At 37.1% G+C, this 18,136-nt stretch overlaps 1 protein-coding gene across 8 annotated transcripts in view; it reads left to right on the top strand.

Annotated features, from left to right (window-relative positions):
- Positions 1-18,136, top strand: part of TUT7 (terminal uridylyl transferase 7) — a 65,253-nt gene that overhangs the window by 45,900 nt on the left and 1,217 nt on the right. For 3 of the 8 annotated variants that reach the window (XM_055350701.2, XM_063696510.1, XM_055350700.2), the window contains exons 23-28: positions 1,853-1,900; positions 2,145-2,236; positions 3,888-4,003; positions 5,488-5,813; positions 7,814-7,887; positions 8,256-9,966. In XM_055350701.2, coding sequence (XP_055206676.1) covers positions 1,853-1,900; positions 2,145-2,236; positions 3,888-4,003; positions 5,488-5,813; positions 7,814-7,887; positions 8,256-8,417 — 818 coding nt within the window. In that variant the 3' untranslated portion in view covers positions 8,418-9,966. Of the gene's footprint in view, positions 1-1,852; positions 1,901-2,144; positions 2,237-3,887; positions 4,004-5,487; positions 5,814-7,813; positions 7,888-8,255; positions 9,967-18,136 lie in introns of those variants that run through there. The other 5 variants (XM_004048197.5, XM_004048198.5, XM_063696511.1 and 2 more) reach the window with 3 other exon arrangements.

The raw sequence follows: 18,136 nt of genomic DNA, 5'->3' as shown, positions 1-18,136 counted from the left end.
ACCATGTTGGCAAGGCTAGTTTCGAACTCCTCAGCTCAGGTGATCCAGCCCACTTCAGCCTCCCAAAGTGCTGGGATTACCGGCGTGAGCCACCGTGCCCGGCCTATTAATGTATTCTTTTTTAAGTTTTGAAGGTTTATTATCTTTTGCTTCTAATTTTTACATTACTTTCAGACAAGCAGTTAGTAATAGGCTAAACTAAAAAGAAGGCTTCATTCATAATCATATAACCAGCTATTTTAGAATTGAGGCATTTCAGTGGTGATAGTAGTCGTTTGTTTTTGTTTTTGCGGGGGACAGAGTCTCACTGTCTCGCCCAGGCTGGAGTGTAATGGTGCGATTTCAGGTCACTGCACCCTCCGCTTCCTGGGTTCACCCGTTGTCAGCCTCCAGAGTAGCTGGGACTACAGGCACACACCACCATGCCTGGCTAATTTTTGTATTTTTAGTAGAGAGAGTGTTTCACCATGTTGGCCAGGCTGATCTTGAACTTCTGACCTCAGGTGATTAGTCCACCTCAGCCTCCCAAAGTGCTGGGATTACAGGCGTGAGCCACAGCACCCAGCCAGTAGTAGTTTCTTTAACTGCACAGTAGCTAATATTGTAGTATCTCCACTACACCAAGCAAATAACCAAAAATACACATACACATATAAAAATCACTTGAAGAAAGAATGACCAGACTGATGAAGGTAACCTTCTCATAGCAATAATTATTGCAGGGTTAAGCTGAAGGAAGGGTCCTATACTTCGATAAACTGATAGTCTCAATCTCAATATGGTACGCCTCAGTTACCGTTCACTAGAAGCATACCTGGCAAGTGGAAGATGCCTCTTTTTACTTCTTTACTTCTCTTGTGTATGCTATATCCATGCAGTCCTTCATTTTCTCAATAAGAGGATTCCCGAAAAAAGGTCATCGCTTTTTTCTCTTTGCCTTCTTGAATATTGTTTTAGGGATGTGAAAAATAGAAGTTAGATATCTACACATAATGTCTAAATTATGAATCATGGGTGTATGTTATTTTAGATCACTTATAAAACAGTATTTGGATTTAGAAGTAGTGCTTTTAACCCCATTTATTTCATGAGACAGTTTATTCAGACCTCACATACATCTTTGACATTAGCATTGTTTTCATCATTCCTACCATTTTCTGGGTTATTTAACAAACAGTATTCCAAAACATATCCTATATACAGCTATCTAAGATGTTTGAGATGCAGACATGTAAGATCAAATGAGAGTCTATATTAAGCTTTTACTAGAAATTGTATCCCAAGATCCAGGTAGCCAGTGGCATGCCATTGGGACAGATGTATATGTCTGTGTGTTTTATAAGTGTGTTTTGTAATCTCCATCATGAATTATTTTCTAAAGTGATCTTTAAGAAATTTGTTACATAGTGGGAACATTTAGTGCTAAAATGTTTTAAATGTATTTATAACTTCTATATACATCCAAAACTAGTGTCATTAAGTAATATCAGGCTAATGTGTCTTCTGCAAACAGTATTTTGTTCAAAAATAGGCAGCCAGTCATAACATAAAGAGCTTTATAATGATTTAAATGTAAAGTAGTACACTCTATTCTGATGAACAGTGTAGTGGAAAAACTTGCCTTATGTTTAGGAATATGTATTGCTTAGCTTTATTATAACTTCTAAGCTCATTTAACAGGTGTCATTTTAAACTTTTTTTTGCACTTCTTTTCTATCATGTGAATTTAAAACTTATTAATGATAAGCAAAGTAGATGATATTCTTGTCTTGTTTTATGAAGTTTACTTATTGGATGAATGGTGGCATTTTCTATTTAATTACCTTATTTGCTCTTAAATTTTTTTGCTTAGATCCCTTTGATTTGAATCATAATCTTGGAGCTGGATTATCAAGGAAAAGTAAGTTACTTCGTTTGTCAATTTTATTTTTTATTTTACTTATTTATTTACTTTTATAATAGAGACAGGGTCTTGCTTTTATTGCCCAGGCTGGTCTCAAACTCCTGGGCTCAAGTGATCCTCCTACCCCAGCCTCCGAGAGTGCTAGAATAACAGGCGCCACCAGGCCCAGGTAGTTTGTCATTTGTAATACAATCTCTTTTCCTTTTAACCCACCTAAGTGAGTTCTTACTCTTCTTTTTAGTGACAAATTTTATAATGAAGGCTTTTATCAATGGTAGAAGAGTATTTGGTATTCCTGTCAAGGGATTTCCAAAGGACTACCCCTCAAAAATGGTAAGTGTGTTGGAAATACCAAAAAATAAAAAATAAAAAAAAGTGCCTAATTTGTACACATCACTTCAGTAGTAACTTAAATATTTAGAAAGTCTGTGAGTCTAGCCAAAGTAAATGACTATAGTACAGAATGATTCCCAGAGCCCCCCTTTTTCTTAAACATCCCCGGGTAGAGGCCATCAGAATAGAGCGAAATAGTAAGAAGATGGATTTAAGGTTGTTAAATTCTTGTTTTCCTCTTTGATGCCTTTTTTTTTTCTGGTTATCTGTGCTAGCCTTCATAGGTGCATTGCTGTTCTGCCAGCATTCGGCTTGATGCCAGCCTTGGCCAAGCCCAGTTTGTACATATCTAGAATCTAGATTTTCCAGTCTGCTTGCAAAAAGTAGTAAATCTTTTGCTGAGACTAGGGGGTTAACAGTGCTTCCTGTAGCATACAGCTATCTCTTCTCATGTAACTTGATACTCGAGTTTTTAAGGAACCACATTTATTGAAAACAAAGCAAAATTATGTCAAAAAAATAATTTCAGTGAGAGAAAAATGGCTAGGGACTAGATGATCTTGCTAAGAATAATATTATGTTCTGCATTAATTTCCTTATACTTTTTATTCTTATTTTTAATTGACATATAGTTTATGGAGCACAATGTGATGATTTGATACATGTATATGGAATGATGAAATCAAGTTAATTAACATATATATATCACCTCAACATTTTTTGTGGGGAGACATTTGAGATTTACTCTTAGTTATCTTGAAATATACACTATTATTGACTATAGTCACCCTGCTGTGCAATAGATCTCAAAACTTATTCCTCCTGTCTATCTGAAACTTTGTACCCTTTGACCAACAACCCCCTATTCCCTCTGTACTCCCAGTGAAGACTTTTAAAATTTAACATAAGTGTATTGCTTTATAGGCACATTCAGTGTTTGATTACATCTGTACATCTGGTTTATGGTAGATATTGATGTGGCTTCTACACCAGTGCTTCTGAAACTTGTTCGAACAAATCACCTGAGGATTTTGTTAAAGTGCAGATTCTGATTCAGCAGGTCTAGGATCAGGCTCAAGACTGCTTTTCCAGCAAGCTCCCTGGGGATGCTCATGTTGCTGGCCTCCACCTTAATTTTAGTACAAAGAGGCTACAGGCTAGACCATTATCTTTCCTTTGTTCTGTTATTTTTCCTTCAGCAGCCACAACTAAGCAAAGTAGAAACACATAGTTTTTTTTCTTTTCTTCAATATAATCTGTATGATGCAAATCATGTTTCTCAATTCATTAGGTTTTAGCCTTTTCATTTGATGAGGAGACAAAGCCTGTGTACCTGGCCTCAACTCCCTCCCACATCCTGAAAAGCTGACTCATCCGCTTCTTTAGAAGTGTGCTTAAACCTTTAGGGTTAGGGCTCACGAGTGCTCTGCATGACTAAAAGGAATAAACAAAAATGGATTTAGTTAAAACTATCCTGAGTTAGACCTTGATGGTCTTAGATTTTGTTTGGAATTAAGCAATATAAATAATATTTATTAAAAGTAATGTTATATCAACATTGAATTGTAAGATAACTGTTTAATATCTGGTTAGTTTTGTGTTCCGATCTCACGTGAATAGTTCAGGCTTTTATATATTTATGTTCTTCTAGGAATACTTTTTTGATCCAGATGTGTTAACTGAAGGAGAGCTGGCCCCAAATGATAGATGTTGTCGAATTTGTGGAAAAATCGGACACTTCATGAAGGACTGTCCTATGAGGAGAAAGTAAGTAAATGTTCAAAGGGGGTGGTTGTGTTTTTATTTTCTTAATGTCCCAATTTTTAAATGAGGTACTATTATAACAAAGAAAATACACTTGTGTAAAATCCAGCAGTTTTCAGATACATTTAAGTTTTTTATTTTATTTTTTAATGAAATGAAGTGATTTAAAACATGACTTTAGGCCGGGTGCAGTGGTTCACGCCTGTAATCCCAGCACGTTGGGAGGCCAGGGCAAGTGGATCACCTGAGGTCAGGAGTTCAAGACCAGCCTGACCCACATGGTGAAACCTCATCTCTACTAAAAATTAGCCAAGCATGGTGGCGGGCACCTGTAGTCCCAGCTACTTGGGAGGCTGAGGCTGGAGAATCGCTTGAACCCGGGAGGCGGAGATTGCAGTGAGCCCAGATCACGCCATCGCACTCCAGCCTGGGCAACAGAGCAAGATTCTGTCTCAGAAAAAAAAAAAAAAAGCCCAGGTGTAGTAACTCACGCCTGTAATCCCAGCACTTTGGGAGGCCAAGGCAGGCGAATCACTTGAGGCCAGGAGTTCAAGACCAGCCTTGCCAACATGGTGAAAAGAGGAAACAAAAATTCTTCCTTTTTACAGAAGTGAGAAGTTCAGAATCATTTCAGTCAGTAAACAGTCAAATGAGCTCCTTCAGGATCTCAGTTACATCTCTAATGTACAGTAACTGTTCAGCACATTGGGATTTATATTCACAAACAGTTCACTGGATTTTAGCACTCTTTGTTTGTATTCCACTTAACCCTTAATAATTGTTGTGAGTAGGTAAGCCATGCAGTTTATTCCCCATGCTTTCTTCTGGTGGCGTTTACTGGGGGGCAAGAGAGACATGTTATTGCTTGCTTACCTTGGGATACGTTGTTTTGGGTGGTAGTGGTGGTGTTTTTAACTGTACAGCAATATTTTAAAACATGGTGCTCAAATTAGGTTACCATCTGGAATTTGAGAAGCTTTGTTTTTCAGTCCTTTTTTTCATTACTCAAAAATCAGTGATTATTAGGACAAGGGAGAAATGATTTTGACATTTTAAGAGCATAAATCTTAAAACCATTGTTCCTTTGTGAATTTAAGCCTTCACATCTAAAATTTCCAGTGCCAAGTAAAGAAAGAATGCTAATGTGCCAGAAAGGCCGTTCAAGCAATCACTCCATGGATGATTTGCCTTTCATTACATCAGTGTCAAAGTAGGCATTCAGCCAAGGAGTGCCACTAATTGCAGTTATTGGTTTTACAGCACTAGAGCAACTTTGAAAATGAAGAAGAAAAACTGCACCCTTAAACCCTGAGGGAGCATCTTAATAGAGAAGATGGATTTTCATTTAGGTTCTTGCTTTTCCTTTTAATACTTTCTATTCCTGGTCATCTCTTAAATCTAGAATTACCTTAATATTTTGGGAATTGCCTTAATATTTTGTTAGGCTTCTGTTTAGATTTCTGCTACTAATATGATATCTTCTACAGAGTAAGACGGCGGCGAGATCAGGAAGATGCCCTGAACCAAAGATACCCTGAGAACAAGGAAAAAAGAAGCAAAGAGGACAAAGAAATTCACAACAAGTACACAGAAAGGGAGGTGTCAACAAAAGAAGATAAGCCCATACAGTGCACACCTCAGAAAGCCAAGCCAATGCGGGCAGCTGCTGACCTGGGGAGGGAGAAGATCCTCAGGCCACCAGTAGAAAAATGGAAGAGACAGGATGACAAAGACTTAAGAGAAAAACGTTGTTTCATTTGTGGAAGAGAAGGGCACATTAAAAAGGAATGCCCACAGTTTAAAGGCTCTTCAGGTATGGACACCTATCACACCTTGATGTTTGCTCTAACATCCCAAGGGAAATCTCCTTTTTAGAGCTCTTTACTATTTTAGTTATCTTTATTTCTTTATCAATATATTTACTCAAAAAAGACCTTGTTTTTAAGAAAGTAAAATCCCTTCCCCCTCCTTTAATGTTGATCCTCCATATATCATATTCCTGGCTTTATTTAGAGTCTTATGAGAGTCATTTGGTGAACTTTTCTAAGATTATCAGTGAGGTGAAAGTGTAATCATCCCTGGTACCTGCAAATGTAGCCTCAGTGACCAGAAAAGAAGCTGCAACTTGAGCTTTGCTACTTGGTATATGTACTTGTGAAATCAAATCACAGGGGTGGCGGTAGCCAGAGTTATCTCAGGACACCATGCTCTGTGCACAGGTGAGCCACACACAGGCACATGCATAGAAAAGGGAACAGAAAGAAATAGGCTGCATAGTTAGCAGTGGGTGAATCTGCAGAGGGGAATTATGGAAGATTTTTTTCTGTAGATTTTGTCATTTTGATTTTCTACAAGTGAGCATGATTATTCTTATGACAAAGAAAATATCTATTAGCAGTCATTAACAACACCATCCACAAATCTGGCCCCTTTGAGTTGTTAAATACAAATTGGCCATTTTTGCTAAATGGGTGAAATGTCTATTGTGGGTACCTTTTAAACAGACTACTAACTATAAGAGTACCTTGTGTGTGTATAATAAGTAATGATTTACAAAGCAATTTACATTCTCACTTCTCAGAACTGTGCAAGTGATGAAATTTGATAAGCATAGAAAAGAAATATTGGGAAGTAATTTTTTTCTAATTAAAGTAGTCAATCCTGTCGCTATCCTCAGTTGTATATATATGTTTGTGGACAGCATAAAGTGTCAGCTGCTTTACAGTTTCCTTAAAATACTCCATGTGTATAGTTCTTGGAACAAGAATACCTCTCTTCTATTTTATTTTATCATATTCAGCAATATAGTGTATCTTTTTTTAAGACAGGAGATTTTTAGATCATACCCATTCTTTTTTAAAGGAGCTTTATATGAAAAGAAAAATATCTAAAAATTTTTATCTATTATTTTTAGAGTAGGGTTTAAATGTTTATGAAAGATACAGCTTTAGCTGCTCACATGGGACATATACCAGAATAAAGTGATTTTCTTTTGTTGTTTTAAGAGGAAAATGTATTTAAAAGAAATTACAATAATAATAGTTGCTAACATTCATTGAGCATTCACTATGAGTTAGGTAGGCACTATTTTAAGTACTTTACATGGATAATTTAATTTTTACAACAGCTTCATTAAATACATTAATATCTGCTGTTTTACAGGTAAGGAAACTGTAAATAGTATAGATAACTTTTAAATAGTATTCCCAAAATTACTCCTAAAATTACTCGAGGCCTGTGTTGATTACTCATGACTGAAACATTATTACAGTCTTCCTCTTTGGTACAACAAAGTGGAGAATTTGCCCCAGCTTTGATGAATTTCTTTTTTCTTGCTAGCAGCAAGTTTTAAGTTGTGTACTAGGGAAGCTCTCACAACAGTTAGACCAATGATTTTGGCAGCCTGTGGGGACAGCAGCAACTCAAAAAGATGCGGGGCGGGTAGTCCGGGTGGCAGAGGAATTATCAAGCATAAGGAAGAGCACTTATCTAGAAATGTGGTCCCTTCAGAATGCAGTCTTGACACATTAAAGTTAGTAGTCATCATATTTTAAAAGTGAAATGACAGTGGAGGCATGGGGATAGATACAGGGAATTTCCTTTGGTGGCAGTTCAAAAATAATCAGCTGCTTCTTCCTCTCTCAGAATTATGCTGCTCTCTCTTGTTTCTTCAGATATATTGCTCCTTTGTCCACACAATATACTGAGTGGAGCTTCTGTCACACCAACAGACAGTCTCTCTGTGAAAGTTTGAAAACAGGGCTACTGCTTTCAATTTAAAGTAGGAACAAAAAGTGCTAATTTCTTTTTTAGGAATGTCTAAATCAGATTGTATGTTTGGATCGCCCTCACCTGTCCCATTGAAACCAACTGGTTTATTTGTTCAGGTAAACCTAGCTCAAACGGAGAAGGAGGCGTGTCTGTCATCTGTTCACTCAGGAGCTGCTCCCTGAGTGCTCTCAGCTCTGCACCACGTCCTTGCGCTGTGCTGGCAGAGAGGGCCCTCCTTCCTCTGGCTGACCTGCAGCACTCCTGTCTGTGCCACGCGGGTGTGGTGCGTGGTGAGGCTTACTGGGCACCGGATGGCGGGGCCTTGTTTCAGAACTCCTGCCCATGGTCTTGCTTTTCAGTTAACTTGCAAAATTCTGCCACCCACATGCCTTATTTCAGCTCTCCTTGGATATGGTTTCGGTTTTAAGGCTGTTTCAGATGCTCTTCCTTTCGATTTTGTAAACCAGTCTATTTCATTTTTTAGGCAGTGCTTTTACATGAAGACAAAAAGAAACAAAAAACAACAATATTTTTGAGTCCCCAGTCAGGTATGTGGGTTTTAAAAAAAACAAATGTGTGTTATTTTATTTACTGCATACTTTACCACATGCCTTTTGAGACTTTTTCTCTGAATATGTGCTTTTAACAGGGATTGGACATCAGAATCACTTGGGGGAACTTTAAAACCTATAGTTGCCCATCCTCTACCTTTATTTCCTAAAGCTAATTCTTCAGTGGTTAAGCATGGGCCTGTGTGTTTTGTAAATTCCAAGTGATGTTTATACCACCCATGAGTGGCAACCAGAGTCTTCAATTATTTGTTCCAGTCCCGTGCTTTTTGTTGCTGCTGTCCTGCCAGCAGTGTTTTCTCCTCCTGGAGAGTATTTGCCACACACAAAGTAAGGAAAAAAACTAATCTCTAGCCTGAACTCCACTGTTACCTCTCAGCTACTTCATTTATTCATTCTTTCAACAAATAGTTATCCAGCCTCTCCCCTCCCTTTCCAAGTTCAGGACACCAGCCTCAACATGAAGATACAGCAGTGAACAAGCAAAGCCCCTTCTCTCATTTACTCTGCATCCTTCTCAGAAGAGGTAGACAATAAAGAGATACAGAGATAATATGTCATGTGGTGGCAAATGCTAGGAAGAAATAACAAAACAAGAAAAGGGAAAGAGAATGGTTGGCTAAGGAGGCAGCCTCTCTGGTAAAGTAACATTTAAGCAAAGAATCAAATGAAACAAAGGGGCCAGTCGGGGGAAATTGGTGTTAGACTGGTAAACTCAGAGATGGAAACAGGTGTTGTCCTGCAGCATCACTGAGGCAGTGTGGCAGGAGTGGAACAGGATTGGAAACTTGAGAGACAGAAGAAATTTGAAAAAAAAAAAAAAAAAAAGTGGAGCAGGCAGAAGGGTGAGTGAGTGGTAGAGGTGAAGTCAGAGGGTGGATAGATCTGGATTATGAAGCGCCTTCAGCAGTGGTAGGTACCGTTTTTGTTGGTTTTTTTCTCCCTCTAAGTGAAATGAGAGACTATTGTAGGGTTTTGAGCCAAGGAGTGATATTATCTGAATTCTGTTTTAAAACGTTCATCATGGCTCCTGTGTGGAGGCAGGGTAGCTACTTAGAAACCAAGCCATCTCAGCCTGCTGATTTGTAGAGATGTGGTCTCACTATGTTGCCCAGACTGGTCTTGAACTCCTGGCCTCATGTGATCCTCCCACCTTGGCCTCCCAAAATACTAAAATGATAGATATGAGCCGCCACACCTAGCCATAAGCTTCAGCCTTGAGCAGATACTTTCTAAACACTTTATATAGGAAAAAAAAACTAATTCTTGTATAGCCAAGGTGTTCATTTTGCCGAGAATAACGTAGCATAGTGTTTACAATTACGTGGGTGTAATTTCTAGCTTTGTGATCCTGAGAGACTGCCTTATCCTCCATATGCCTCAGTTTTCTCATGTGTAAAAAGGGGGTAATAATAATACCTGACAGGGATGGTGAGAAATCCATGTAAAAGTACTTAGAACAGCGCCTGCATATAGTGAGAGCAGAGAAAAGGAGAAAAGGTTCGTGGTGGTGATTGCATTGATGTTATTATTCCTTCAGGGTATCACCAAGTCTTCCAGTGCCAGCATTGTTCAGTTGAGAGAGAAATATAGATGCTAGGCATACACCTAGAAATAGCATTGACAGTAAGTTACGATTTCTGTAATTATCTTCTGAGTAAAAAACCTACATATTTATAAATCTTTTGAGCAACTGGAAAAAAAGTATTAAATTTACTACAGGAAAAATGTATTGCAATAATTATGTTACTTTATACCAGAAAAAAGAAAACATTTATAGGTGGTTAAAATCGATCCTATCCAATAAATCAGACTCTTCCAAATAAGTATATGTCAGATGATATAACTGTCTAGTTTATCTGTGATATATGTATCCAAATTATCTATGTTGTTATAAATGTGAACTGTATCTCACCTGTAAGTGGTATTAATTTCCCCACAGCTCTTCCTTTCCATAGTACTAAGTATGTCTTTGGCCCACTTGTAGTTTCTCAAGAAAGCATGTTGATACGGACAGCCCCTACTCTCATATATGGTGTATTGACCTTAGGCAAGAGATGTGGTTTCTCTGAGCTCCAGATATGTCATCTATAAAATTGGTATTAACACCGTTTATCTCATAGGGTGCTAAGAAGATTAAAGTACTGCCCAGAGTAGGCACTCAGTCAACTTCTCTTTCCTCTCCTGATACCTACCCCCATCGTTTCCTCTAGGTTGCATATAGTTCTTTACTCCCAAAGGAGATCACAGTAGATAGAAAATCCCATGAATGTCCTTGCTCTTCGTTGTTACCTCCCTCCCCCTTTATCCCCCACACATAATGCCTTAGATATTCAGTAGGTTTTATTGATTAGAGGTGAACTTATTTGGAAGGAATAAAAAGACAAAGCAGGAGAATGGTCAAGAACATGAGTTTTAGAGTGAGACACTTGAGTTGGAAATCCAGCCCAACCATTTACTAGTTGTGTGACCTCTGTCAAGTTATGCAACCTCTCTGTGCCTCAGTTTCCTTTTTGGCAAATTGGTGCTAACACCTCACAGGACTATTGTAAGGATTAAGTTCATGTAGATAAAGCACTTAACACAGCATCCGACACATCTCATCACTCAATAAATTATCACTGCCCTTTGTTACTGTGGTTAACAAACACTTGCTGTAATTTATCTCTTCTAACTTATAGGACAAACAAATAATGGAAATTTTTAACATAAGTATGTAGAGATTGTGGTACCACAGTGATAAACTGATTTTTATGCTTAAGTTAATCACTCTGGTTTATGTATGACAATTTATTCAGTATGAGAATCTCAGAAAACTAATGTTTTTTTCTATTCCTTAACCTTCCTACCCTTTTTTTGGTAAAGAAAATTACCCAAAAAACAAAAAACAAAAAAAAAACTACCTCTGTCTATTTATTTATTCCATTTTAATCTCATGGCTTGAAATCTGAAAAATTGGAGTTGCTGTAAGAGATTGGTGGATGTCTTTTTGCCCTCATGGTGATGTATTCTTTTACAGCTTTTATCATTGACCAGAATTTTAAAGCCTGCTTATTTTAAAAAACGAAAACCAGTGTTCTTTATGATAATAAGCTTAAAATAATAGAAATACTTTTTAAAATAGTATGGGGAGAGCTCATTGTCAGTGAATATAGATCATTCTTGTTGATACCCTTCTTTGAATATTCTAGTGTATTAATATACCATTGTTTATTTAATCATGTCTTATTAATAGACTGGCTGTTTTCACATATTTGATATATCAAGTGTCTTCACAACTTGTGCTTGCATATTCTTTCCCAAAATATTGAAAGTCCATAATATTTCCTTGTACATTTTTAAAGTTGATATCTAAATCTTTCATTGTAGTTGCAAAGCATGTAATTTCTTAGGGGAGGGGGGCTGTAAATATTGACATTTTAAAATAAAACTTTTAAATCAGCCTTAAATGTATCAAATGAAGTATAAATATTATTGCTTTTTCATACTCACCATCATTTATATACAGCTCAGCTCTTCTTTAACAGGCAAAAATTATATATCATTTCCCTTTCCTCCTTGAATTCCTTTGTTGTACTTCTACAGAATTTCAGCATAAGATGATATATTTTGTTTGTTTGTTTGAACTTCTCCCTGAGATGATATATTTTTATTACACATATTTTCAAATATTTTATTGAGTAGCTTATCATGCTTATCTGCAACAAAAATGACAGGGGCAACAAGCTAGGCCCTATTTTCTATAAATTGAATTTTTAAGCTTTTTATTAAATCTCAAAGGATGAAAATATCTTCTATATTGAGTTTTCACAATTATTAGAATATATAATTGATCAAAACAAATGTTACAAATTTTAATTAAAAATTACTTTTTTTTATACCTAATGCTAAATGACGAGTTAATGGGTGCAGCACACCAACATGGCACATGTATACATATGTAACAAACCTGCATGTTGTGCACATGTACCCTAAAACTTAAAATATAATAATAAACAAATATTAAAATAATAATAATAATAATTACTTTTTATGTTTACTTACTGACAACGACTTTTATTTAATAAGAAAGATGAGATTTTTTCCCTATACATTCATGTATCTTTGGGTTGACATTATTTACTGCGTGAATGAAACTGTTCCTTTTCTATCCCTAATTTTTTTGTTTTTATAGTTGATAAAAACGGAAAAGCCCCAATATTCTTTATGATAGCAAATTAAAAATAATAGAAATACTTTGAGTTTGGGAATAGAAGATATATTACAATAGTGCCACTCAATTAGATTCCTTCTTAATTACATGACAAAAAATCACAGTGATGTATCATGAAAAATTATTTGTAATTATCATCCACTATCAATGTAATTTTATGAAAGCTAAAAATTTGGATTTTTATTAGAGGCATTTACATTCACCACAGACACCAGCATTTTGTTTGCGTCTCCTCTTCTCTGGGTTTTTTTTTTTTTTTGCCTCATGGCAATACACCACAGTAGGATTTGGCTGGTTAGGAGATACGCCTTTCTTTCGTAAAGTAGGTGAATAATTGTGAAAGGGGAGTTAGAAAGGACAGGTGGAGTGATTCCTGAAAACCAGCCTAAGCCTTGACCACAAAGGCATTCACAGGCATATAATTTTTAAGAAAGAGTACACATGGAAGTTGAAGAGCTAGAAACTGACTCTCTTAAAACTATCCTTGCGGCCCGGCGCCGTGGCTCACGCCTATAATCCTAGTACTTTGAGACACCGAGGCGGGTGGATCACCTGAGGTTGGGAGTTCCGAGACCAGCCTGGCCAACATGGTGAAACCCCATCTCTACTAAAAAGACAGATTTAGTCAGGTGTACTGGTGTGCGCCTATAATCCCAGCTGCTCAGGAGGCTGAGGGCAGGAGAATCACTTGAACCTGGGAGGTGGAGGCTGCAGTGAGCCGAGATCAAGCCACATGCCCTGTCAGGTAGGCTCAGGAACACATGGGCCCAGGTTGGAAGAGCATCATTTATATAAAACACTCTAATGAATAGTCACATGTTTGTCTAGTTATTTCATCAGGATAAATTCCCGCTCATAAGAATGATAGGTTTAAAAGTATGCACATTTTGACAGTGATGCCAATATTCCCAAATTGTGATTGTTGACAATCCCGGAGAGTCAGTGACATTGTTTCCCATACCCTGACTTCATTGGGGTAGTCTTTTTTCATTTTACACCTGCTTGAATTCCTATTATTACCATTGAACTTTACCATTTTTTTTTACATGATTTCATCTATCTTTCTTTGTACTTTTGTATTGGAGTATTCTTGACAGGGTCTCACTGTCACCCAGGCTGGAGTGCAGTGGCTCAATTATAGCTCACTACAGCTTTGAACTCTCAAGCGATCCTCCCATCTCAGTCTCCCGAGTAGCTGGGACCATAAGCTAGTGACACCACACTCAGCTGATTTTTAAAAATTTTTTGTAGAGACAGGGTCTCGCCATGTTGCCCAGGCTCGTCTTGAACTCTTGGGCTCAGATGATCCTCCTCAGTTTCCAGAAGTGTTGGGATTACAGGCATGAGCCACTCCACCCGGCCCAGTTTATTATTTTAACCTCACTTATATGTGTTTGCCATACAGATGAATGTTTGTTTTAATAGTGTGATCTAGCCAACTTTTGCATGGTTTCTTATCATGCTTACCAAATTTTATAAATGCCATATTATTCCTCTATATTATATAAAAATTCATTCATGTGTTATTTCTAGTACTTTTGTTTTTTTACATGCAAATATTTTATATTCAGGTATAGTGAAGATTTTTCTGATATAGTAGATTACATGTTTAAATGCTACAGTAGTAAAACTACTAGTACTATACTTACCAAAGGGTTTAACATTTTGGGAAAAACAGAAACAGGGGCAAGTAGCAGTATAACAATAACTAACTTACCTTCTAGAGAATTGGCATTGTTTTTCAATTTTTTTTTTCTTTTAGAGAGAAGGGTTTCACTCTGTCACCCAGGTAGGAGTGCAGTGGCACAATCATAGCTCACTGCAACCTCGAACTCCTGGGCTCAAGAAATCCTCCCACCTCAGCCTCCCAAGTAGCTCACAGGCATGAGCCACCTGTGCCTGGCTCAATCTTTTCTTTTTTTTTTTTTATTAATAAAAGACCTGTCACTGAGGTAGTGGAAGTGCCTTGAGTACCATCACCAACATCGTTTCCTCTGTCATGTCCCTCTCAACCCTAGAAACATCCATTATTATGAGGTTAAGTCTCCAAGTTTCCTTTTATTTTTTTTTTTTTTTAGACAAAGTCTCCCTCTGTCACCCAGGCTGGAGTGTAGTGGTGTGATCTCTGCTCACTGCAACCTTCACCTCCTAGGTTCCAGTGATTCTTCTGCCTCAGCCTCCCAAGTAGCTGGGATTACAGGTGTGAGCCACTGCGCCCAGCCCCTTCTGGTTCATTTTTTGTACTCTTTCATATGTATTCCTTAACATATGTTTCTCCTTGGTGAATTTTTAAATTAAAATGGCATATCATGGCATATAATAAGAATGTCCTACAAACCAGGGATGGTGGCACAGGCATGCAGTCTCAGCCACTCAGGAGGCTGAGGCAGGAGGATGGCTTGAGCGCGGGAGATCTGACACTGTAGTATGCAATGATAGTGCCTGTGAATAGTCACTGCACTGCACTCCAGACTGGGCAACAAGCTAGACCTCATCTATTTTAAAACTTTTATATGTTGCTGTTTTTATATTTGGGTTTTTTCCTTTACAGTATTCCACCCTGTGAATAAAAAATATTTTATGTATTTATTACCCAGTTTTAGGTTGTATTCAATCTTCTGCTGTTATTAACAGTGCTATAGTGAACATCCTTGTGGAAGTCCCCTTGAGCATGTATGAGAGATTCTTTAGGGTTTGTGTGTCTACAAGTCAAATCGTTAGGTCATAGCTTATGTGCATTTTAGTTAGATTCTATCAGATTACCCTTGTATTGGCTGAAATAATTAGAACTCCCACCAGCAGTGTGTGGGTCATTTCTATGTATCCTTCCAAATACTTTATTTATTTATTTATTTTTCAGAATTTTCATTTTTGCAAGTCTGATGGATGAAAACTACTTTGGTGTTGTTCTCATGTGTATTTGTATGACTGGTGATGCAAGGGGCCCTTTTACTTTTTTTTTTTTTTTTTTTTTGAGATGGAGTTTCGCTCTTGTTGCCCAGGCTGGAGTGCAATGGCACAATCTCGGCTCACCACAACGTCTGCCTCCTGGATTCAAGCGATTCTCCTGCCTCCTGTCTCTCGAATGGCTGGGATTACAAGCACATACCATGACACCCGGCTAATTTTTGTATTTTTAGTAGAGACAGGGTTTCACCATGTTGGCCAGGCTGGCCTTGAACTCCTGACCTCAAGTGATCCGCCCACCTCAGCATCCCAGAATGCTGGGATTACAGGCCCTTTTTACATGTTTATTGGCCATTTGGAGTTCCTCTTCTGTGAATTGTCTGTCCAAATCATTTGCCCATTTTCCCATTGAATTATTTCCCTATTAATTTTTAAAGGTTCTTCATTTATTCTGAATACCGCTTTTTTATTATTATATAAATTTCAAGTGTCTACCTGCAGTATATCTTCTGTTTCAACTTTTTGTGTGTATTGCCATTCCAAAGTTTTTAATTTTGAGATAATCAAATTATTAGCTTTCCATAATTAGTTTTCATCATCATTTGGTTCATAAGTTAGGGTCATCTTTAAGAAATTCTTCTCTAACCTGAGGTCATAAAGATATCCATCTGTATTTTCTTCTAACAGCTTTAAAACTTTGTTTTTTCTATTTAGACCTTTAATCCATCCAGAGTTTGTATGTGTATGAAGTATGAGGTAGTCTCTTTTTTTTTCTTTTTTGAGATGGAGTCTTGCTCTGTTGCCCAGGCTGGAGTGCAATGGCATGATCTTGGCTTACTGCAACCTCCACTCCTGGGTTCAAGCAATTCTCCTGCCTCAGCCTTCTGAGTAGCTGGGACTACTAGTGTGCCGCTGCCATACCCAGCTAATTTTTTTTTTTTTTTTTTTGTATTTTAGTAGAGACGAGGTTTCACTGTGTTGCCCAGGCTGGTCTCGAACTCCTGAGCTCAGGCAGTCTGCCCGCCTTGGCCTCCCAAAGTGCTAGGATTACAGGCATGAGCCACCGCCTGGCTGAAAAGCCAAATCTCCATACTTTGTGCAGTTCACAATATCGAAGATGGGTGCCTACAGACTAGTAGACACTTTGTGGCATAAATAATACAGTGGTAGAACAATAGAGTACTTTGTTTCTTCCTGACTGAAATTTCTTACTGAATTCCCTGGCTGATATTTTTCGTTGTGAGTTGCTTATCTCGATGTCCTGCTTTGAAAAGTATGTGTTTAGGGAATGTTTTTATTTGTATACTTACTATGTTTGCTATGGAAAATTTAGAAAGTAATGTTAAGTAAAATGAAGAAAATAAAAACCATCTATACTCCCTCCATTCTAGCATTAACTACTATTTAGGTTTGGGGATAAAGTTTTCCTGTCTTTTTACATTAATACAATAATAGTTAACATTTATTAAGCATTTTCTAGTACCAAGTACTATTCCAGTTGCTTTACATGTATTTGTCTAATCTTCACAATAACTTCAAGGGGGCAGGTATTATTGTCCTCATTTTACAGATAAAGAAAATGAGGCACCAAATACATGATTGGTGGGGTATATTTTAGTTTTTTGAAAATGCTATTTATATAGTTTTATACCTTGTTTTTTCATATTATTATCCTTCTGTGTATACCTAATATTCTATTATGTGCATAGTTCCTCATATACTTGGTCATATCGTAAGTTTTGGATTTTAAGTTCTTTGCATTGTTAAATTATAAGGTTTTTATGAATATTTATTTAGCAGAATTTCTACCCACCTCCTCCTGATCTTCTTCCAATAATTTGGCAACCAAAAATTGATAGTTTTAATTTGCATTTCATTGATTACCCCGATATAGAATTTTTTCATATACTTATGCCTTTTTTTTTCTATTTTATATATTACCTTTTCATTACCTAGTTATCTATTGGTGTTCATTCTTTTCTCTGGTGACTTACAAGTTCATTAAGTATGGTAGTGTGCTTAGGAAACTCTTACCCTACCCCAGGATTACCTACGTACTCACTCTTTATTATGCTCTGACTTTCTTATAGTTACATTTAATTCTGTATTCACTTGGAAATGGGTAGAGAAGAAGGATATGGTGTGAGGAGGGAAACTACCTCCTTTCTTCCCCTCCAAAATTACTTATTTGACATAATACAGTTATTGAATAATTCATACTTTCCCCCATTGGTTTGAAATGCAAACTTCATTATGTATTACTTTGTTACATATAATCACTTAAGAATTTCTCAGGTCTCTTCAGTTTTTTCGTTGATCTATTTGTTCAGACTCCAGAACAAAATTTAGTAACTATTCTGTGGTATTGGTTTTAATCAGTAATCCTCATTTGTGTCCTCCACCTGTAAATATAATAAATTTCCTTTTTTCCTTTTATATCAATAAGTTATTGCTACAATGATTACCATCCACAGCTTCGTATCTGCAGAGTAATGATCTAAGATATTTATTTCTGGCCAGATAATTCTTTGCAATCTATTATGTTTGGTTGCAAATGAAGATACTGAATTATACAAGGCAGAACCTTAAGTTCATCTGGTGCTCTGTACCAACATGGAAATAGTGAATATGTAAATGTATTAAAATGAGATCACTCTAGGAACCTGTCTGCATTCA

Source organism: Gorilla gorilla, chromosome 13, assembly GCF_029281585.2.
Source record: "Gorilla gorilla gorilla isolate KB3781 chromosome 13, NHGRI_mGorGor1-v2.1_pri, whole genome shotgun sequence".
NCBI classification, from domain to species: domain Eukaryota; kingdom Metazoa; phylum Chordata; class Mammalia; order Primates; family Hominidae; genus Gorilla; species Gorilla gorilla.
Note: the sequence above shows the minus strand (reverse complement) of the source record. Positions and strands in the feature narration are given on the sequence as shown.